The sequence below is a fragment of the Ptychodera flava genome, chromosome 9 (genome assembly GCF_041260155.1).
Source record: "Ptychodera flava strain L36383 chromosome 9, AS_Pfla_20210202, whole genome shotgun sequence".
Classification (NCBI taxonomy): domain Eukaryota; kingdom Metazoa; phylum Hemichordata; class Enteropneusta; family Ptychoderidae; genus Ptychodera; species Ptychodera flava.
In genome coordinates, this window is record NC_091936.1 from 19,823,353 (window position 1) to 19,847,238 (window position 23,886).

Sequence of the window (23,886 nt, forward strand, 5' to 3'; positions counted from 1 at the left end):
TCTTCCGCTACCCCTGTCAAAATTTTAAGAGATACCGGGGCTTCCCAGTCTCTTTTGTTGCAGATACCCTGCCGTTTTCTGAAAAGTCATTTTCAGGTTCTAAAGTTCTTATTAAGGGGTAGATTGTAATGACTACATTCCTGTTCCTCTCCATAATGTCTATTTGTCTTCGGACTTTGTTTCTGGACCTGTGACTTTAGGTATTAGGCCTTTTTTGCCTTTTGAAGGGATTCACCTTCTTCTTGGAAACGACCTTGCTGGGGACAAGGTCATTACTAATCCACTTGTGACTGATAATCCTAGTTTAGATCAAAATCCAGAGCCAATAGAGGAAGACATTCCCGGCCTTTTCCCATCATGTGCCATTACTCGAGCCATGTCAAAGAAAACTTCTGAGAATCAAAATACTCTCAAAAATAATGTCACAGATGTTGACTTAAATGACACCTTTCTCAGTCAGGTGTTTGACACGGATCATTCCGTTATCCCTCGTGGATTTGAAACTTCCAGTAAAACTTCTGCTGACCAAAGTCAGACATTTTCTAGATCAAATCTCATTGCAGAACAACACAAAGACCCAGATATTTTGTCTTTGTTTGACAGGGTAGATGATGAAGATAAAACTTCAGATAGCTCTGTTTCCTATTATACAAAATCTGGTATTCTCATGCGTAAATGGAGACCTCCAGATGTTTTGGTTGATGACGATTGGGCTATAAAACATCAAATTGTGGTTCCAAAGCCCTACTGTGCTGAAATATTGCGCCTGGCCCATGAAACGCCCTGGGCTGGTCACTTAGGAGTCAGGAAAACTTATCATAAAATTCTCAGTCACTTTTATTGGCCTAATCTCAGGCAGGATGTAGCACATTTCTGTAAAACTTGTCACACATGTCAAATGGTAGGAAAGCCAAATCAGACTATTCCAAAGGCCCCTTTACAGCCAATTCCTGCATTTCAAGAACCATTTAGTAGGATACTAATAGACTGTGTTGGGCCCCTACCAAAAACAAGATCAGGAAATGAGTATATGTTGACATTATGTGTACATCAACTCGGTTCCCGAAGCCATACCACTGAGAAATATAAAGACAAAGACTATAGTGAGAGCTTTAGTCAAATTTTTCACTTTATTTGGCCTCCCTAAATGTGTCCAGTCTGATCAAGGCTCCAACTTATGTCTGGTATTTTTCAACAAGTAATGGATCAGCTAGGCATTAAACAGTATAGGTCATCCGCCTATCATCCAGAAAGTCAGGGTGCTCTTGAGCGATTTCATCAAACTTTGAAAAACATGATTAGGACCTACTGTTTTGACACAGAGAAGCAGTGGGATGAAGGAATTCATTTTTTGCTCTTTGCTGTTAGAGAGTCAATTCAAGAGTCTCTTGGTTTTAGCCCATTTGAACTTGTATTTGGACATACAGTCCGTGGCCCACTTAAGCTCCTTAAAGAGAAATTCCTATCAGACGATGATGATTGTCTGAATATTTTGCAATATGTCTCAGATTTTCGTACAAAGCTCTCTAAAGCATGTGAATTAGCCAGAGAAAATCTTGAGTCATCTCAGCAGTCAATGAAAACCAAATACGATAAAAACACCTCAAAACGGAAGTTTGAACCAGGTCAAAAAGTTCTTGTTCTACTTCCGGTTCCTGGCAAACCACTCCATGCTCGTTACTTTGGGCATATCTAATTGATAAGAAATTGAGTGATTTAAATTACATCATAACAACACCTGACAGGCGAAAACAAAAACAGCTATGTCACATAAATATGCTTAAGCCATATTTTGATAGGGATAATCCTACTATAACTCAGCCTGTCAGTGCAGTCAGTTCAAACCATTATGAAGATAGTGATACTGAAACTGACTTGAGTGAAAATACTCTAAACTCAAAGCTGGGCTCGGTCAAGCTTCAGAACTCAGAAATCCTGGAGAAGCTGGAATCTACAAAGTTGGCACACCTCCAGCCAGAACAACAACAACAGGTGAAAGAACTGCTCCACGAATATAAACACCTGTTTCAAGATGTTCCAACGAGGACAAACGTCATCAACCAGGACGTTGATGTTGGCGACAGTAATCCAGTGGAACAACATCCAGACAGACTGAATCCTGCGAAAGCGGAATATCTCCAGGAGGAAGCCAAGTATTTGCCGAACAATGACTTTATCGAACTCAGTAAAATAACCAGACTTTGCCGTGCATACTTTATGCCAAATTCAGTGCCATTTCAAGTTTTCCAACAACAAATTGCAAGAGGATAGTCATGGTGTAGATCATCCTGTTTGCTATTTTTCACGCAAATTTAACAAATCCCAGAGAAACTACTCTACAATTGAAAAAGAGTGTTTATCTTTGATATTAGCTTTACAGCATTTTGAAGTTTATGTTACTTCTTCAAATCAGCCAATAGTGGTTTATATTGATCACAACCCTCTTGTTTTTCTGCAGAAATTTAAAGGCAAAAATCAGAGATTGCTAAGATGGAGTTTAATGTTACAGGAGTTTAATCTTGACATTAGACATATCAAAGGCAGAGACAATTTAATTGCAGACTGTCTCTCTCGTATTTAGAGTTTATTGTTGTTCACTTTCAAGAAATTTTACTTTAGAGTAAAACAAAATTTGAGTACTTAAATCCTTTTCAAGATTACATTTGTAAAAGAAAGATTTTTCTTTGAAAAATTTTCTTTTTTGAAGAGGGGGTGTGTTATGTAGGTCATTTACCCCACACTCATCATGACCTGAGTTCAATTAGTCTAGAACATTCTCAAGGTCACTGCCCTTAATGACCTCACAACCTTGAATTCAATTAGTCATGTTTGGAATGTTCTGGAAAGTTGATTAGTTGTGTAAGAGAGATAATTTTAGAACAGTAATTAGCATGTCAATAAAAGTTCTAGATTGTTCTTATATGCCTTTATAAAAGGGACGTGCACAGCTTCCAGTCAGACTTTTGGGATCGTGTCTCTTGTGTGTTACTAAACTCCAGCAGTAGTCATTCTCAAGACTTTTCAAGACCTTCACTGCCAACGCTGGATTTATACTGTGGACTTTATGCAGCTTCAAGCCTGCAAGGACTGTTCATTCATCCGACTGACTGTTACAACTCTGAGACTGGAGCTTTGCCGTCCCAGCTGAGATAAGTAGTCTGTACACTTTTAAAGCTTGTACTCTATCCCTGACTTAGCAATTAGTTTTATTTCGTAATAAATTTTGTTTAAACGTTAACTGCTGAGTTCACCCTTTTGTTCGTTTTCTCTGCACGTAACAGTATGTATGTATGTATGTATGTATGTATGTATGTATGTATGTATGTATGTATGTATGTATGTATGTATGTATGTATGTACGTATGTATGTACGTACGTATGTATGTATGTATGTATGTATGTATGTATGTATGTATGTATGTATGTATGTATGTATGTATGCATGCATGCATGCATGCATGCATGCATGTATGTATGTATGTATGTATGTATGTATGTATGTATGTATGTATGTATGTATGTATGTATGTATGTATGTATGTATGTATGTATGTATGTATGTATGTATGTACGTACGTACATACATACGTATGTAGGTAGGTAGCTTGGTAGCTAGGTAGGTAGGAGGTAAGGAGGTAGAGAGGCAGGTAGGTGAGTCGGTCGGTCAGTCGGTTGGTGGGTGGATGGTTGGGTAGGTAGGTAGGTAGGTAGGTAAGTAGGTGGGTGGGTAGGTGGGTAGGTAGGTAGTTAAGTAGGTAGATAAGCAGGTAGGCAGGCAGGCAGGCAGGCAGGCAGTGTGTGTATATATGTATTCATGGATAGATGGATGGATGCTTGGATGGATTGTTGGATGTGTACGTGTGCGTTCACGTATCATTTGGAATATCACACAAACTGGAAAGTAATCTCTGCGGGTTTTATTTTCTTTTTCTGTAAGGAATGACATGGCGAGAGATCTGTGAAATGCGGAATTCTGGCCTCTCTGATTACTTAGCAAATGCCTGGAATATACTTGACCTAATGCAGATTGGATTGTACTGGGTTTGTGTAGGCCTTAGGACTGCCTCCATTGTTATAGTGAGTAGGAATTCTTAACGGTTCGATGTACTATAAATTCTCTGTTTAGTTCCTCGCCCCATTTCTATCATCAGCATGAGATGATTTTGTTTGTGTTTATTCGTTTATTATTTACTTATTTACTCCGTTGTCCAAGACAAAGGTCCACTTACAGGAGGAGGTACCAACCACTCATTACGCAGTAAATAATGATAAAAAATACTACCTGTGAATTTTACATTGTTTTGTGTTTAGGTAGAAAGAGAGAGCACAACCTTTGAAAATTTAGATTATTCTTATGAGGACAGTGGTATCTATCCAACGTCATCAAATGAAGCCACATTGAGGAATGTGACTGACGCGACCGAGCACTCTTTGTTCCCCGAGGTCGGTGCAGCGCCTCCCAACTTGACCTCCCTCGCAAACACAACAATGCATCTCAACATGGATGAAGAGCTGAAACGAATACTGGAAGCCGTCGCTGCAGATGTCGCTGATAAGATAATGACCTCAACGATCTACCAAGAAGCAATTGCAAACATATCCCTGCAATTGAGTCGGCTCAGCCAGGCCGTTTCTGACCTCAGCGATGAAGAAAGGTCGTTTGATTATGATTACTTCCCTAGCGACTTCACATTTCCAGCGTATTTAGACGAGCACGAGTTCTCCGTACAGCGCAAAGACTGGAAGCAGTACGACCCGACACTGCTTGCTGATTTGGTCATTGCTGTCGCCAACGTCATCAGCGTCGTCCGTTTCCTGAGAGTGGTGGTGATCAACAAATATGTGGGACCTCTTCAGATCTCTGTCGCTAAAATGTTGACGGACATTATGAAGTTCATGTTCATCTTTGGTTTGGTGTGGGTTGCCTTCGCATTGGGTTTGACTCAAGTTTATTGGGGATACGCTCAGGATAGGATGCTTGAGTGCATTCAAGTCGATCAAGAGTCCTACAAAGAATGCTATGAGAAAAGATTCTTCGCAGAGTAAATATATAATTATTGTCTATCGATGACTTTATAGTCGATCATCTAAATTTGATAGTCTGTGAAGCTTCCTCCTCCTTCTGTCTGCTCCTTCATCGATTTTACATTCACATTTCTCTCCCTATGCTCATCTCAATATTTCTGTATCTATTTCTCGTTTCTGTCCATCTCCAACTATGACTGTATGCTCGGGCTCTTTGTCTCTCCTTCTCTTTCTGTCACTGCTCCCTGTCTGTCTGTATGTCTGTCTCTGTCTGTCTGTATCTGTCAATCTGTCTGCCTGTCTGTCTGTCTGTCTTCTCTGTCTCTGTGCAGGCTTCTATTTTTACAGACCCGTTTGCTTTGCAATCGTTGCCATTCTCATCCTTCCTGTGTTGCCAAATATTCTGCAAGGTTGACTGGTGCAATGCATGTAATGCTCCGATCGACAGTACTCGACGGATCCAACCCTTGTCGGACTGTAGCGTCAAATTCGTTTATCCTGCTTTCAAAATTGCGGACGCCGTTTTCATCCAATTGCAAACTAGCGTCCAGGTGATGTGATCAGTTCAACAATTTTGGTGGACAACCCTCCGACTGAACAGCATCGACTTTTCGAATGAAATTCCCTTTATACTTTATTGCACGTCGTAATACTAGTAGTACAGGGTCCCTTAGCCGAATGCGTATGATAAAACACGTCATGGTCATCAATCAAATTTAGGTGTGTCTCATATTTCGAAACATGTCTTAGAAATTAGATTTATAGCTTGGCCACACCAGGGAAAACCCTGGCTTTTATTCATTATTCTGCGACTTTAGCCTGCTCTTCATCATCATCATCATCATCATCATCATCATCATCGTCGTCATCGTCGTCGTTGTCGTCGTCGTACGTTACTTCACTGTTAGTTCACTATTATTTCATTCTATGACATTTTAAGAGTTGTTTGCGGTCTTGATTTCATTCTAATTGGACCTGAGGCCGATGACTAAACATGTATGTTTTTGTGTTGGCATGTGAATACTCTATCTGCTGACGGCCATAACTTCCTCACCGTGCATCTCGCGGAGCAGTATGTCGGCGTCATTGAAGACTCTGTTTTGGTCTCTGTACGGACTGATCGATCTGGAAGCACTGCAGGTTGAAGCCGACCACCTGTCAACAGAATTCGTTGGAGGGTTACTGTTCGCCTGTTATCAAATTGCAGCCGTCATAATTCTACTCAATCTCCTCATTGCATTGATGGGAACCACCTATGACAGTATTGTGGTAAGCATCCGGATTGCGTAAGCTGATTTTTAATTGTTCAGTCTATTCCAGATGATCCCCTATAAAATCTCTTTTTATCCTCAAATGACTTTGAAACATCACAAAAGTTGCAGACTACATAATGTAATATTCTGTATCCTGAATATCCTAAGCTATTTTAAAGGTAAATTTTATAAAATTATGTTCTGAATCCGTAATGATGATAAAGGTGTTCGAGGAAAAAGGCGTATGAACAAAACGCTTCCAGTGTTTAAACGCTGGGAAGAAGACGAAATTAACGAACGTTATTGGTCTCGTGAGTCGTAAAGCTTACTGGTTCTGAACTCACAGCGGGTACCCCCACAAGCACCGTCCCGTTTTCCACTCCTGAAATCAAAATACTTTTCTTTCTCATTTTCCAATGTTGATTTCAAGGTATGTGCCCGTTTCAAACATGTAACAAACTCCAAAGGAGTATTGCGACAACAACAGTTAAATCTAGAGAAATAAGAAATTGGCATAAAAATATAACGGGCACAAACATGAGCAGGCCTTACATTCGTCGACGATGATCTCCCGCCGTTTAGAAATTGCAATTGAGCTCGTTCTCAAAGTAAACCAATTTATTTTTCCCAGGAAAATACGGATATTGAGTGGAAATTCCATCGCGCTGACTTGTGGATGGATTATTTCAGTAGAGGTATCACTGAAGCGCCCCCATTCAATATTTTTCCGAGTAGCAGGTCCTTCATCAACTGTTTCCGGCGGCTACATCGATGCCTCTGCTGTCGTAAGGATGTTGGAGTGAGGAAAAAGGTCGGCATTCTATATTTTAACGTTAAAATATTATTTTCTACCTGTGACACTATTATTATCATCATTATTGTTGTCGTTGTTGTTGTTGTTGTTGTTGCTGTTGTTGTTGTTTTTACAAGTTTAGGGGCAAAAACTATCATATAATGATCTAATAGCGATATTGAGGGGAATTAAGTCACATACTTGGTAACAAGCAATTTTCGTGATTTTTCCATAACAGTGCAGAATGCAGCTCGCAGGGGAATGATTTGAGTGCATTACAGGTGTGAAATTACTACCCTTTTCAGAATTAGAGCGCGAAGCCACTGTAGTGAACTGCAATAAAACTGCTCACACTAATTAGTTTCAGCTGTAGCAAGCTGGCAAAGTCGACAACATTGTATGTCCCATGCAGACAGTTTGTCTGGGGAAGTTGAAATAAAAAAGATTTGTACATGGACCAGTGCATGGTAATGTTACATTGTATCTTAATCTTGAACACAGGGTGCCAATCGTAAACTCTCATATAACTCGAACCTCAGACAGAGCTAGTTTTGCCTTTGTACAAGCAGACTTTTTGGTCTTTATCAAGTAGCCGTGTTCAACACCAAAGTGGCCACGGCTACAGCTTAAACTAATTAGTGTAAGCAGTTTTATTGCAGTATACTGCAGTGGCTTCGCGCTCTATTACTGCAAATGGTTGTAATGGTCATATCTTGCGCAATATTACTCGTGGAATTTGCCCCTAAGGTAGAGAGATGAAGATCACATACTCGAATGTATACGTCATCACTTTCTGCTTGTTCTCATGCCATTTGGCAGTCGTTTTCATGTACATCTATTCCGAGAGCGATTTTTAGGCCCGGTTCGACTTGATGTTCAATACTAACATTTCTTTCGTTTTGTATAGTGCTAATTTTTAATTTTTTTATCGATTGCTTTCTAATTTTGAGATATTTTGGTAACAAAACGGATAACGAAGTCGCACTTTACAAAGCCCAAGTACATCGAGTACTACATAATGGCTAAATGTCAAGTTTCATCATAATATCATTGTTATTAGAATTATATTATGGCTTTGTCAATAACAGTTAATTTTGTCATGCCCTCAGATGATTACTGAATATGTATTCGATTATCTAGCATTGTGGCCCCTGATGATTTCTACATCTACAAATTAATTGTCATGGCCAAAACTGTGATCTAATAGCCATAATGCCCCCTCCCGACTCATAATGGACTCAAGCAAACTTTGCACTTCATAATGTACTCGGCTTTGTCTCTTACATTATGTCGTGCAAAGTTTGCTTTCGTCCATTATGGGCCGGGAGGGGGTACATTATTTTTAAATATATTTGTCAAGAGAAGGTCCCGGCCTTGGGGAGGGTCAAGGGAGAATAACAAAGACAGGGGAGGTGGGATACATTCAGAAATTGTACAGTGATGAAAGAAGACGGTCGATGAAAAAAAAGAATAGCTGTTAATGTTTTTAACAAATGTCGAAGGTGAACGATAAGAACTAGGAAGAAACCAACCAAAGTAGAAGATCACGGATTAATTTGGAAGAAAATGCTGGGTATACGATAGCGTGACGTTGGAATAGGCGAAAGGGTGCAACTCAATCCTGTACAGATTAAACTCACGTACACCAGTAACTGTTTTTTGTATTTCTTGGACAGGTTCACCAGAAATCAGAATACGTGAAAGAAATCCAGGAAAACTATGAGGCAAGGACAAATATAAATTTTCGTCTTTTTTCCATGAGGGTGTTCAAGGTGCTGAAATACTTCCTTTGAAAGTTTATTGTGTTTTGACGCTTATGATGGACACACTATAGGGTAATATGGCTAATAGTCACCAACAGGCCATGCACAACATTTAACTATTCGACTTTACACAAATTCTAAAAGTATCCGTTGAAAATTTAGCGTGCTTTTCACTATGGTTTTCGCTACTATGCGATGGTGACAGCAAATAATATCTTATGAAATTGATAAATCAATTGATGTTTAGTGAAAAGAGTAAAAAATTTCCTTAATTCCAAGGAGTTAAAAAAACCCCAAACAAACTAAGATTCCAGAATTTACGGTGAAGTGTCAAAGATAGCCCGTCCGTTACTTTAAATTTCACGAGCCCGTGGGATGATTTTTTTCCTCGTAGTTTGCTGTAAGTATTATGCCCGGGCAAAAACCAGGAGTAATGGGGAAGAGCATCAAGTATCAGATAAAGTGTTATCTCTCCCGCAAGCATAGTGTTCACGATATCCATCTCTGTGTTCGCATATCGCTGTACCTGACTGTTTTCGGAAGGTGTTCTCTTTAGCATCGACGATGTAGAGCTCTCTTTCTCTTTCTGTGAAATGCAATTTCCCCTGCTTTCTTTTTCACTGCTTCAGGTCGTTTGTAGACGACTGATTGAACGTTATCTCGCTGATAAACCGGCTCAACATACCGACAACTCCGATGGTAGTTATCCTTTAAGTAGAGACTCATCAATAGCCAGGTAATTTCAAAATTAAAAAAAAATAAACTGCATCAAAGGCAATAATACAGATAAATTCACACTAATGATTTGCCTGTATTACTATTACGCGTGCATAAAACACGTGGATTCACATGAATCCATAGGAATACAGGCTTGCTGAATACAAGCAATGGCATCTTGACTGCATTCATATGTATATGCACTATTCTGCTAAAATACAGGCAATGATCCATGCTAATACACCAAATATTACTTGGTTTTTATGCAGTGATAATGTGAGGAAAAATGAACGAATAAAGCATCATTAGACAGAAGGCTTATTCGTATGCAATAACTGCATTCTCAGTGAGTGAATGTAGTCAGGCTTTCACATGGATCTAATGCGACTAGTAAGACCAGTGCACTCCAATCTAGACACTGGGACAGGCCTCTATACTTGTTTACGCTACTACTGGATGTTATTTTTTGCTGTATGGGAGCTTTATAATTGTTTTCTCATTTCCAATTATGGTCTGCTACGTGGAACAACTAGATATTGTAACGGTTTTGAAAGAGAGTTTCAGAACGCTGTTTTGGTGAAACTCTGCCGACAAATATCGCAAATAAGTGAAAGCCTCTACATGTAATATGTTACCATAAACCTCAGTTAGATAAAGGGGCTGGCTGAACCAAAGTGATGTGTGTGTGATCAATTCGTGAAGTTATATATGCCTTGGCGTAATACTATTTAGTTCCTTCATTGTATAAATCTTTTATAAGTATAATGCGTTACAACTAAATTTGTCAACTCGGACACTTTCTGTACGTGAAACTCTACATTAATCAAATGTTTGTTTTTGGTTTTGTAATTAGATTTGAAATATGCGATATGATCAAACGACTTGAGAAGTCGATCGATCAACTCAGGGACGAATTACGAGACAAGGGGCATGGTAACGATGACAGTCGACGGCAGGCCGATGGTAGTCCAGGAGATTAAGGACAAAGTACTACGCCGACACCAGAGGGGTAGTTTAAAGACAATCATACAACGAAACAAAAGCAAAACGTGTCAGATTAGAAAAGGGAATGAGAACTTTATCAGGAAGGCGTTGACGAGTTGAAGATTGTTCTGCAAGATGAAAGATACAAGCCGTAGGCCTAAAGCCAGATTTTATTTTTGCTGCCTGAATACATGGGTTTATGTGGCCGAGAGCAGGTGACAATTTGCCCGACGCCAGGAGGACAAATTGTCTACTGCTGTGAGGGCACATAAACCCATGTATTCAGGCAATACATTTTTATTCCATGCCTCTTCATACTTATTGTTATATGCCATGTAGTTACATGCAGGGCATTTTCAAACAATTTTATGAATATCGACCGACATAAAACAGAATTTAACTAAAATCAAAATAGAAGTGCGCGCTTGGATATTTTACATGTAGTGTCCAGCGACTACTTTGACGTCGACAACGTCGGAGAGCTTTACTTGACCGGGTAACCATGGAAATCGGTTAGTACATCGTTCACTGGCCCGTTAACTCCCCGGACGTTCCTATTCAAATCAATGCACTGATTTGCACTCACATCAAGGCATGTAATAAAGAACATTTTTATGGACAATATAAGTGAATTCACGTAAAATACGCCTTGGGGACAGATATTGTGACTCTCAAACTTTTAAAATTCTTTCGTGATATATCATTTTCGGATTCATTTTAAAGCTCTTGATGTGATTAAACTTTACACCGGCTTAGTTTTTCCGAATTTGAAAAGTTTAGTTTTCTCCACAGAGTTAACACAGGGATGGCGGCAATTTTGAATGTTAAATATTGGTAAATCTTGGGTTATTTGTTTTTCCAGTATCAAATTTGCATCTCTCTTAATGTGTTTGAACATATGTTCTTATTCTTCTCCTTTAGGGGTGCAGGACAAGTATTGGACTCTTCCAAACAATGAAATTTCAGAACAAAAACTGTAACCTCAAAGTACACATTTCCTGAAAGCCTATAGATATACGCAAATGATGTGCATTGTAGTTTGTAATCACTATTTATTAGTCTTCCCAGGATCCTTCTATAGTCTTGTGAAACACACAAGCCCTGCTGTGTGCAGCATTGTAAACGCAACTTTTTGTATGTAAATCCAGTAGCGACCAACATTACATGAACATTTGGAAGTCAAGATCTTGTTTCTGAGTCCCAGCTGTCTCAAAACGAGTCTGAATATAAAATTTTTCAGTTGTATTACGAAATCGAGGCCCTATATATAGAATTTGTGCAGCTGTATCAGAACGAGGCCCTATATATAAAATTTTGCAGCTGCATCAAATCGAGGCAAAATGTAAAAGTTTTCGGCTGTATGTCCACTCAGTGTAAATTTTCGACCTATATCCAAGTCGAGGCTCTATGTATGTATGTATGTATGTATGTATGTATGTATGTATGTATGTATGTATGTATGTATGTATGTATGTATGTATGTATGTATGTATGTATTTGTGTTTATGCATGTTTGTGCGAATGTGTGTAGGTGCATACGTATGACATATATTGAAAATTCCTCTCTATTTACATTTTCCATCTATTCTATCTCTGAAATAAGCGTGATTGTGTAAATTATTTTTTTACATTTGGCGCCTCGTACCAGAAGCCTTCCAGTACAATATAATAATGGGACTTGTCAGAAGCTCACGACAGGTGTCAAGACTACTGAATGGTGGAGAAGTATACGTCACCCACTCATTGCCTGTGTGTTTGTTTGTTTGTTGGTTAGTTGATCGCATGGGCAAACGAGGTAACTTAATTTTCACGGCGGTCTCTTATTAGTCAGTCCTCCTTCAATTGCTAACCATCTTTAGTGTGGCGAATGAATAAGCGAGGAAGCGTTCATTTTCAAGCTGTTTAATCATTTTTCAATATTGGAGAAAATCTATTCGGGCCTAATGATGAAAATGGGAAACGAAAGTCGGAGCGGTAATAAATTTCGATTCATGCATGGCCTCTGTTGGCCAACCAATTGTAAAAAATGCAGCACCATGAAGTAGACCACAATATACATTCATTCAAGCGGTTTTAGATGTGATGCATTCGACGGTAAATGACTGGCCTGTCGATAGATGGCGCACCTGCACATGTCTCCCGATGTTCTTGTGATATGTCTATGCTGATTCCAGTCTCTTGATCGACGTTGCCTTGATAAATAACCCAATTGGGAACTCAGAATTCGAGCTTGCAGGGAATTTATGGTGTTGATTGTTATGATGTTGAGAAATTGGCCAGAACCAAATAAAACATTAAAGAACAGTCTCTGTTTCAGAAAATGTTTTAATACCGCTTAAGTCCACATGCTTGAGTTCAAATGTATTCCAGAGATGCAGTCGAACTTTTTCAAAGATATCCAGAATAGACAACTTTACCGTGCTCCCAAGATCCCTAGCAAAATCCACCTTATCGACATAAAAAGGGGTCGAGTCGATTTTAATATGTATATCCTTTCTTCTTTCACGCCTAACTTCAACTCCGAAAGTATCCATGATATAAAATGCCATTTATTTGCCATCGTTTTTGGTTCACCTGTACGCATGGGCGATGGCGACATAGTCGGGGACATAGTGAGCCAATGTCACCGATCTCGAATGTATACCAAACATATTTTAAGTATCGATATCGTGGCTCCGTTTGCCCGTAAAAGTGACAAGAACATATAGATTATAAAAAAGTCTATGTCCAGCAAGTCTTAGACAGTGCATCCAATGGGAGGGACCACGACGTTTTGCGCGATTAAGCCGTTCGCTTCACCACTCATATTTTAAAAAGAAGCAGAAGCACAGTTATGCCACAGAAATACAGAAGAAAAGTAAGCTAAAAATTAAACACGACCTAATTAGGTCATTGCCAGATAGACGTCCATTCATTCTTACGATGTGTGACGCGCAGTTCATGTTCATAAATATATTTATATATAAGTAATTTGACAGAAATTACAGGGTGTGGGGCGGTGTTTTCTTGTTTTTCTTGTTTTTTGGGGGGGAGGGGGTCGTCTGCCTGGATAATTAACGATCAGACTGCCACACATTGTAGCATTGAAAAAAGTTACATAATTTAATTCAACATTCAAATCAAATGTGCTTCTACTGGATTGTTTAAAATTAAATGAATCAACTGTATGTACTGGGAGATGTTAATAGTATTGTTTGATTGGAAGAAATTAAAGACCCGATTGATAACTGACTCATCGATTCAACAATCGTACCAAGCTTTCTTTCTCTGACAAAGATAAAGCTGAATAGTAGTTGACGACGAAAACGTTAAGTGATATATTGCGCAATCTCAGTCAAAACATCTCAAATACTCATAACATCAACTTATTCAAATCTTTGTGAAATGACTTTCTTTTACACAATCACCAATCAGAACCAACTTTAGTAAAGCTGTGGGGTTTTATATCTACAGGATATACAGAAAGCGAGAAAGGGCAATACAATTGTGACAGCACAGTGTTACGTACTACCCTCCTTGAGAAAATTCACGGGAGTTTCAAACGCTGGACGAGGCAGACCCACGCGTTTGTGATAGTGATAAAACCCTACAATTTATTTTGATATTGCTGGCGTGTAGTCTTCAGAGTATTTTTACCTGTTCCATGATGCAATGCGCACAAGGGTATACAAAGCGCTAGAGTACATTGGCCATGGGGTATACACAGAGTATGTTACTCAACAATGTGGCAGGTGGCACCCAGAGGGACCAGATCCTGGCATATATTTCTGTAGCCGTTGGATACAAAATACACGAAACATTTTTGGGCCTTGCAAAGTTGTGTCATTCTTGTATAGCAAACCGTTGTAGAACACAAAATCAGTATGTTTTTTGTTGTTTTGAATGTGTATACGATGTCTGATAGCCACGGCGATGTATTGTGGGATAACCGAGAAAAGGTATATTGCCTGCAACTTACGAAGTAGTGATAGCCATCTTGGATCTCTCCTGTGACATGAAGATATAGATACGACAGCTGTCATCCGATACTAGGCATAAATCTGTACCTTAATATGACAATGGGAGCAATATATGTCATTGAGACGTAGTGACGAATAATGATTAATTAGGCGACTTTCCAATCACCTCGCCGAATTTCCGACGAGACATGCAAAATGTTACGAAAGCTCATCAATGGCGTGTTTGAAAACAAGATGAAAGATCGTCGGTTGTTTGTTCAGTGGATCATCCCTAGTCAGACAAATATAATCCATTGGAAAATGAGAACGATATTTTAGAAGTTTACGTAATGAGTCTGGAAGGTACGATGGCCAAGAGAGTTCTTTACAATTCAAAAATTCCGATACTTGAAAACGACGCCTGACAAGCGCCATCTTGGTCGGATATTTATGATGACTAGTTTTTCGTTGCTGTTTTGAGTTCTTCATCGGAGATTGCTTTCTCAGTTCATAGTTCAGATCTCGAGCATTTGTTTGTGATCTGGGCTGTAAAATGTATTAATCTAATTACACCTAATTACCGAATTACAGCGGCATTGTTGTTTTGTGATGTATAGCCAAGAGCATAGGGGCTATTTTGTTTGCCCATAATGGGTATAATACTTCCTTTAATTATATGTAAAATTTCTGTCTTTCTGGAATATAAGTGCTAGGGATATGACAAGCCATCGTAACTCTAATTACGCATTCTGTGAAGTCAGGTTTCATAGAGCCTGCTATCAAATTAATAATATTATAACAAGTAATTTGCACTGCTTGCATTCGTCTAATCCCACCTCAATGGTGAGTGGTAGATAATTGAATGTTAGCTCCAATGACGAATGCAGTAAAATTCATTAAAATATGTCTAGTTTTCAATCGGGTAATGATAATCGATAATGCCTAGCGGTTGAGAGATGATTTAACAACACAGTCAATTCGCATCTCTGTTCCAAAAATCAAAGAATATATAATATTTCATTCAGACATCTTTGTTTCTTTTGGCAATGAAGACGATATTTCTAATATCAAAGGGATAGAACCCTTCTCAAAAGAGTTTTGTAAGGTTTACAGTATAGGGCGCCAGCCTAATTTGTTTATAGTTGTATTCGGATTATATATACATTTATGCTTTAGAAAAAGGGCGCCATATTACTCACGATCTATTTTTGTACATGAGTGTAAATCAATTGTGATGGTACGAACTTGTCTTCGCATTTCATTGTGCTATGTAATTTTATACATATTCTAAATTTTGTAGTGGCTGTAAGTTTCCGATATTTCAATGTCTGTAAGCCCTTTGAAATGTCAATGGAACACGGATTACATTACTGGAGGAATCCCTCGGAAGACAGGGGTAGGGGTATTGCGGTGGCAACGCATTTCTTTGTCACTTTGGCTGATCAGAAGCATGTTCGAAGGTCAATAAATGTTGCCGCCGTTGGCTATATAAATTAAGACGGTGCGAGTGCAAGTTGATTTGCATACAATCCAGACGTACGCCTATTGTCGGAGCATCCACAAAGACACCAACTGTACACCCTCACAAACACATATGGAGTTTCAGGCAATGAAATTCCAATAATGTCTGTAACAGTTGTTTCCAAAAGCGGCTCATTATTTTCCGAGCGTGCTCTGACATGTAACTTACTGAATATAGCATCATTGATTATGATATGTAGACTGTAACCCGCACAATCACATTCTGAACTATTTAAAGTCTTTAACCACATAACCGCCTTTATCCTTTGTAATAGCTTGATTTTAATGTATAATTAAAATTAGGCTCAGATAAATAGATACATAGCATACAGTTGTAATTTTGGTAGAGCAGTGTTATACCTTTAGCGGGCACTTCTGTGTAAAGCGTTGTCAGCGTGTAACCTGTAAAACTGGTGTAAAATTTGAAGACTACGAGTGAACACTCTGCGGATGTGAGGCAGGCTGGTCAGTACTTCTTATTCCTGACGAACTCCGATCCTTAATAGGTCTGTGCTGTAGCGCTACCATCATGTCATGTTTATACCCTTCTTTTTAAAGAAAGAGATGGAGGGCCACAATTCTGTGAAGAGCTTACAACTACAATATTTCTCGGCGGTGGGAAGAGCAGACATCCGCACATTGCAGGATGTTTTGAAACACAAATCCCGATTCGATGTCAATGCTGTAAATACCGACGGCAAAACTGCCTTTCAATTGGCAGTAAGGCGTAACAGCACTGGTGAGTTTGCTTATGCTTTGTTTGTCAGTCTGTCTGTATGTCGTCTATCTCTTTCTGTCTGTCTAGTCTACCTGCCTGTTCGTCTGTCTGCCTGTGCGTCTGTCTGTCTATCTGTGTGTGTGTGATGGATTTGAAAGTGAAAATATTTGGAAACATGTCATTGTTGTCATTTGCACTTGAATCAAGTGACAGGAAATTTGCACCACTCGCCAAAAATGGGAGTAATTCTCTTTGTTTCAACTCCACGATTAGTACGAAAGAGATTTTTCCGGCCAGTTCTCGTATTCACTTTTTTGACGATAGAAACTTTTTTGAAAATGCTTACTTTCATTGAACAGGACAGTGCGTCATCAAATGTTTGAAGACATGTATAAACAATCGCAGACATACATTTTTTCACGGGCATAATAAAATCTGAATAAGATAAATTACTGCCAGAGACCTTGTGGAGAAATTTTCAAGGCTTTTGCATTTTTTGCTTCCTGATACTCCGAAGCACATATATGTGTGTTGCCTGAACATGTTTCCTAAGAATCGTACATACACCATATCGGTAGTAACAAACAACAAGAGAGAGGATTCTTTTTTTCGAAAAGCATCATTTGTTGTTTTAGATTCTGAATGGGACAGTAGCTGTAATTGATAATACCGTATTTCTCCGTGTAAGCGACCAGGATCGCAGCATTCGGATTTATTGTGAAATTGGTCAAGGTGTTTAACCCTGACCGCACCTCGACACGGACTCGCTTCTAAGTTTCATTTCGCAACTTTCTTTCCTCTATATTTCTTACCTTATGTTAAAATATGGAAAATAAAGTCACCAAAACAAACAATATGTATAAACTTGACATATTTCTATTACAAACGCGAATGCCATGCTCATAAATGACTAAGTGAGGTAGCGAGGTACATGTAAGTAGAGGTGCGTGCGGAGGCAGGCCAAACATTTTCAATTCAATTAATAGTGTGATTGTTAAATTTCGGCAACTATTTTGAAAAAAACAGAAAAAGAACAGAAAGCAGAAGGAAGACAAAGTAATTTCAACGTATTAGGAAAATTCAAACATCGACAAACTCGCTACAAGTATTTCAAATCTGCAGCCTGTTGTTACTATGTGGAAGAAGTAAACGAAGTCACATGGACTTGGGATCAATATTCACGCCTCTACTATCGGTTTTCAGCGGACAGGCCTTACGAAAGAACGATGGAGTTTATTGTTTAAACATCTCAAAGAACACGATATTTAAGTGTTGGCCTGAATCACATGCCTATTGAAATTGTTTTTATTTTGTCCTCGAATCAGGATTTGCTTTTTACGCTGGAATAGCACAGCATATTTTGTAAAACGCCGTCATGTTATCGTAGATAAAGTATACTTATTACTTTCCTGACTGACAGAAGTCAACTGAGACGTCAACAATAAAATTAGACCTTCACACGCAAACGCATACAACTGTTTTGTTAACAGGTTGAACACCTTGTAATTCTACTTAGTCATCTTTAAAGCAGATCGAGAGATTGCATTTGAACAACAACTATAGAAAAACTTGCATTAACAGAAGTTCCTATTTTTGAGTTTAAAATACTGTTTTGCCTCGACAGACGTCATAAGAATATTACTTCACCACAACGTCAATATTGGAGACGCCTTATTTCACGCAATCGAAGAAAAGTTCATCAAAGCCATAGAACTGATATTGAATCATCCACAGGTAAGTCCTCTGCTATTGCAGCAATGCTGTTTGTAGGTCCAGTGTCCGTAAATGAGAGCAAGTGTTGAACCATTGTCTGTGCATTTGTGTGTGTCTGTCTGTTGGCACGATATTTAAAAACGGACTTATCATGCTATGATGAAATTTTGTAGATGATCGGGCTGGGGCTAGGGCTGCTGACGGCGAGAATTAAGCGGGCGCTGGACGTTACATGGCCTTTGCCTTGCCAAATGCATCTTTTTCTTTAAAAAAAAATTCGTTCAATTTTCATTAATTATTTTACCTGAGATTGAATATCGGTAGGATTAATTTACTTTGGGTATGACCAGCAGTCGTACGTTCGGTGAGAGAGAAGTATGAATTTGTGCAAATGTATGCAATTTTCTTTGCTTCTTTTACCTCTGGTTCAATATTTCAAAAGAATATTTACATATATCATAGCCCAAACATGAAACTATGTGCCCGAGGGTAGGTGACCATTTGCCTGACGTAAGGAGGGCAAAAAGCCTGCCTGGAGAGCATGACATGCCAACTATTTGCATATTTAATGTCTGTTTGTAAAAAGACAATATATGAATCATGAGTGCACCGATTTCGACCCGCCATGCGCCATTTCTCATACTTTGGGTTGGTCATGCTGGAAGTCTGATAGGCATTATACACCGATTGTTAACATATTTAATGAATTGCTGTAGTTAGGCTATATATCAATACTTAATGCACTGATCTTGACCAGACCTCTGGGACATATTTGTCATACTTAAGCCAAGTACTGCTACAAGTTTGGCGAGCATGACATACTGATTATTTGCTCATTTGCATATTTGATGAACTGTCATAATCAGGTAAGATCTCCACACTGAAAGAATGGACATAAAATGGGCCTCTGATATTCATTTATCGTACTTAGGTTTGTTTAACAGTTCGGGAACTTACCAAATACAGTAAATTAGAATTGAAATGTGGATTTTAAATTTTTCATCCCATTGAGGCTATGACCTCTGCGATGACGTCAACCTAAGCTGTTGCTTGGTGATAAACACTGACAAATATGACAGCCAGTGTGAGACAGCCCCCAGCTTAAATCCTTCATTTAATTTCTATCCCAATCGCGTCAACATACACCCAGCTCGGATTATTCGTGATCGGAACTTCACGGAAGTTGATGTTTTATAATTTTTGTATAGAGTTAGTGTTTTTAGTCCCCACGGACACCGTCCGGGGGACTTATAGGATTGGCCATGTCCGTGCGTGCGTGCGTGCGTGCGTGCGTGCGTCTGTTCACGCAGATATCTCAGAGACGCCCGGAGCGATATCATTCAAACTATGTCATACAGATGCACGCAATTTGTTTTGTGATATAATCCAATATGGCCGCCAGGCGGCCATTTTATTACGATTTTTTTCATGTACAGAGCCATAACTCAGGCATATCTCAACCGATTTTATTCAAAGTTGGTACAAGGACATTGACCTATGTCACACACATGCACATTGAATTGTTTTGTGATAAGATTCAATATGGCCGCCCTGTGGCCATTTTATTACGATTTTTTCATGTCCTAAACCACAGCTCAGACATGTATCAAGCGAATTTATTAAAAAGTATTTTTATCACAGACCTAATGAAGAGGACTCTATCCTCTCTGAGGATCTGTAATCAAAGTACCCATTAACAAGTGGGGACCCAAACTGAGCCTAGATAAGTGTACGATATCTAGCCTTGCTTTAGAAAAAGCTTATGTGGTAAATATTCGTCACGTGAAGATATTTACTACAATCAGGAAGTTCCCGTAATGGTTTAGAATTTGTTCAAAGTTTGATGAGAACAACTGTATGATGATTGGGTCATGTGCCTTTTCTGTAATTCGGTCATATAGCAGAATCAAATATACTGAATTTTAAGTTACACTGGTCAAACTTAAACGAATAAAGTCGGCCATTTTTCATGAATTTTGTTTGATACGAGATACTACTTGTATTGTTGACATGTTGATAGATACTGAATAAATGGGTGACCATGCATATATTCGACCCCGGTTTCAACAAATTAAATGAAACCATCGCAAAAATGAATTAATGGTCATGACCATTAATTCATTTTCGCGATTGTTTCATGTATCGTGTCTAAAACCGGGGTCGAAGATATGCATGGTCACCCATTCATTAGTTTTCAACATGTCAAACAATATAAGTAGTATCTAGTAACAAACGAAATTCATGAAAAATGGCCGACTTTGTCCCTTTAAATATATTCAGTTAATGCAGAAAGTGTGGTGATTACGATATGCTCATTATAATCTCACTTTCATATTTGATGGCATTCTGTCGTATGGCTGTACATCAAAACTGAATCAACTTGATTTATTTAATTAGACTTCTTGAAAGTGCATTGATTACACTTGTATTTCGACGTGATGGAAGTTTGATGAGTGTGACAATAGGGCATTGAGGACGATATTCGTGTTGTAGTTATGAGAAAGAAATGTCATATGTTAAATATTTTTATAATACAAGCCTTACTTGTGTTATGTGTGTACCTATTACTTTGCCTTTGCTATCTCTCTATAGAATTTCATAGGATAACGGTCCACATCTGTTAATTACCTTCAGTTATTTTTTGTACCTATCTCCAATTCAGGGGAAATTATCTCCCTTACTCAACAATTCGTTTGCCGATTATAAGGGAAACGACGGAAAGGGTAAGGTGACATAAATTTTCAAAAAAAGTCAGCACAAGAATTGTTCTGAAGTAAAGAAGAACACTGACTAGTTATTTCGAGGATTCAGTGGTCTTAAAACAGAGAACAACGATAGCGTGGTTCTACAAGTCTATGGCATGAGGATATGAGTAACGCCTGAAGACAGGAAAAGCCTGTATAATAAAAATGTTTAATTCAGGACCTTTATTTATCATAACTTCTAGGCGAATATTGTGCGCATTACCCTGAGGTATGACATATTACAATGTTCTCATTTGCACTTATAATAATAATTAATATAAGTATTATATAGAAATAATAATGCGAATAATATAGGTTCAATTTCCGTGAAAATTTCACCATAAGGGTATTTTGGGTCGAAAAGGCCAAATATGATATCGATTTCACTGCCCCATGTTTCCATGGTAACCATTTTAGGGGTTTAAATTTTCAGTTTTTCTAATATCCAATGAAAAGTACTTTGATTGATATGAAAATTATCTAGCGGGGGGAGTTGGGGTCAGAGAACACAAAAACCAGACTTATTTTAATGTTTTGAGTTGCCATGGTAACTATTATTGGATTGAAAACGTTACTTTTTCCCTAATTCCTATTAAAGAACTATTGATTGATGTAAAAATTGATAATAGGGGTTTTTCTGGTTAGAACACCAAAAGAATTACACTCATTTTAATGTGAGATGTTTCCATGGCAACCATTCAGGAGTTAAAATTACCAGTTTTTCAAAGATTCCACCTAAAATCCAGGAATCAACAGAATGTGTTATATCAAAGGGATATTTTGGGTTAGAAAGACCAAATATCCAGTGTAAAAATCCAGTAATCAACAGAAATATTATACCAAAGGGTTGTTTCGGGTTAGAAAGACAAAATATGATATCCGTTTTACTGCCCTGTTTTTCCATAGTACCCTATTTGCGTTTTAAAATTTCAATTTTTGTCCAAAGTCCATTAAAAGTAATCCCAGTTACTACGCAAATGCTCTCCTAAGTGTATTTATAACAGTATGAACTCAATGTTCATTTTTGTTTAATGTTACCATAGTAACCATTTCAGTAACCACAGCTTTTTATTTAAAACCATGCATATTTTAGATCAGGGGTATCTTTTTTCGTTAACCAGACAAGAAAAGGCTACTTTACGAGATTCTGCCCATGAAGTGAATTTTCTAGTCTTTTGATGTGTATACTTGCACACCTTTAATACCCAAGGAAACAGGTATAATGGACGACAGTGGGACTCAAAAGTTCTGTGACCTATAACCCGTTTCACTCTCAGAGTTGTATGTAAATTTTAAAAGTCGCCATGACAACCTGACAACAACATGGCCTTTTCAGCACTGAGACATACTGTAGCAGGGCTAAAAAATTGGCCATGGCCCTTCTGCCGGGAGGAGGCATAATTTCTGTGTCATTGTGATTGATACATTATCAAAATGCAACGAGAATGCGTTTTTATTGGCCATTGTTTCCTGTGCCAGTCATTCAAGTACGTCAGTACAGATATTGAAACTTTGTTGCAAAGTTCCACCGCACGTCGTCTTCGTAATTTCCAGAACAAAGTCACATTATTTGCCCAGCTGGGTTTGACTGCATTTATCTAGCTCGTCCCAAAGTGACGGACGGATCTTTCAACCTTTCAGCTTGGTGAAAAACGCATTTATTGATTCGCCAAAGGCCTGTGGATTCGCTTATTTTTGCACAAGTGCTACATGGACATAGGAAAAAGTTCGACTCACCCTTGCCCTCTCGATTGTTGAATACAACCACGGTCCATCATGATGAGAGTTCTCGAATCAAAAACTGTAGCCGTGCTCGAATACAAATGTCTTCTCATTAAATTACGTCATTCTTGATATACAATTGTTAGCATTCCAAATCTGTCACCCTGTTTTTTTCAAAGTTTGGAGAAGGGCAGCATTTCCATCTGACTGATTGAACGACGTGAAACGCAAAATTCCATCGCATATTATCCGGCAATATGTACACTGTACAGTAGAAAATACTGTATACGCTCCAGGTATGTATAACTATAAGCTTATACTCCACAAAATGGCCACAGGCGGCGTGAACTTTCGGAAAAGATTTCCTAAACGTCCTACTTGTTACCTTAGAGACTCACATGTGATGTCCTGAAAAGTATTCTCTGCAGTAATTCCAGTTTCTGTCAACATGCAAAGCTGAATGACACGAGACGTAGTGTGCAGACTACACATTCACGAGCACGTTCATTCAACTGCGCACGCTCATATTGGCAGATTACGCTGGCAAAAGAGTGCGCATGCGTAAAGTTATATTTGTAGCACAGATCTCATGGAAGCTCATGCCTTTGCTCTATTTCCATCCCAAACTTCCTTGATTGCTTACAGTTAATGCACATGAACAAATAAAACCAACAACGTCAGCATAGGGAGAGGGTTTATGGTTTTCGCCACAACTACAAATGCCACGCTGAAGGTACGTTTACAAGGCCAATTACACTGGCATAGACTCTCCACAGTCGCTGTGCCTTGTTTTCTACATGCCCACGACTGCCACGATGGGCCTGCATTCGAAGCCTACGCTGTGCAGCTCAGCAGCTGTGAGCAGGCGCTGCCAGACACAGCGACTGTCAGTTTTTGCAAGTATATGAATATTCATAAGGGTAGTGATGTCAAAAGGAACACCTAACTGGGCGGAGAGAATATATGTACAATTAGAAAAGTCACCCCTATTGACA

The 23,886-nt window shown here is 38.7% G+C and overlaps 2 protein-coding genes across 5 annotated transcripts in view; both read left to right on the top strand.

Moving 5' to 3' along the window:
* LOC139140272 (short transient receptor potential channel 4-like) overlaps positions 1–11,723 on the top strand; it is a 35,501-nt gene extending 23,778 nt beyond the window's left edge. For all 3 annotated transcript variants that reach the window (XM_070709413.1, XM_070709412.1, XM_070709414.1), the window contains exons 9-15: positions 3,938–4,077; positions 4,312–5,042; positions 6,099–6,294; positions 6,910–7,089; positions 8,748–8,795; positions 9,464–9,570; positions 10,405–11,723. In XM_070709413.1, coding sequence (XP_070565514.1) covers positions 3,938–4,077; positions 4,312–5,042; positions 6,099–6,294; positions 6,910–7,089; positions 8,748–8,795; positions 9,464–9,570; positions 10,405–10,531 — 1,529 coding nt within the window. In that variant the 3' untranslated portion in view covers positions 10,532–11,723. The remainder of the gene's footprint in view (positions 1–3,937; positions 4,078–4,311; positions 5,043–6,098; positions 6,295–6,909; positions 7,090–8,747; positions 8,796–9,463; positions 9,571–10,404) is intronic.
* A 4,590-nt stretch (positions 11,724–16,313) lies between these two features.
* Positions 16,314–23,886, top strand: part of LOC139140274 (short transient receptor potential channel 4-like) — a 31,474-nt gene continuing 23,901 nt past the window's right edge. Inside the window, exons 1-3 of one of the 2 annotated variants that reach the window (XM_070709417.1) lie at positions 16,329–16,459; positions 16,553–16,733; positions 18,337–18,446. In XM_070709417.1, the coding sequence (XP_070565518.1) occupies positions 16,559–16,733; positions 18,337–18,446 (285 nt within the window). In that variant the 5' untranslated portion in view covers positions 16,329–16,459; positions 16,553–16,558. Of the gene's footprint in view, positions 16,734–18,336; positions 18,447–23,886 lie in introns of both variants that reach the window. The other variant, XM_070709416.1, reaches the window with a different exon arrangement.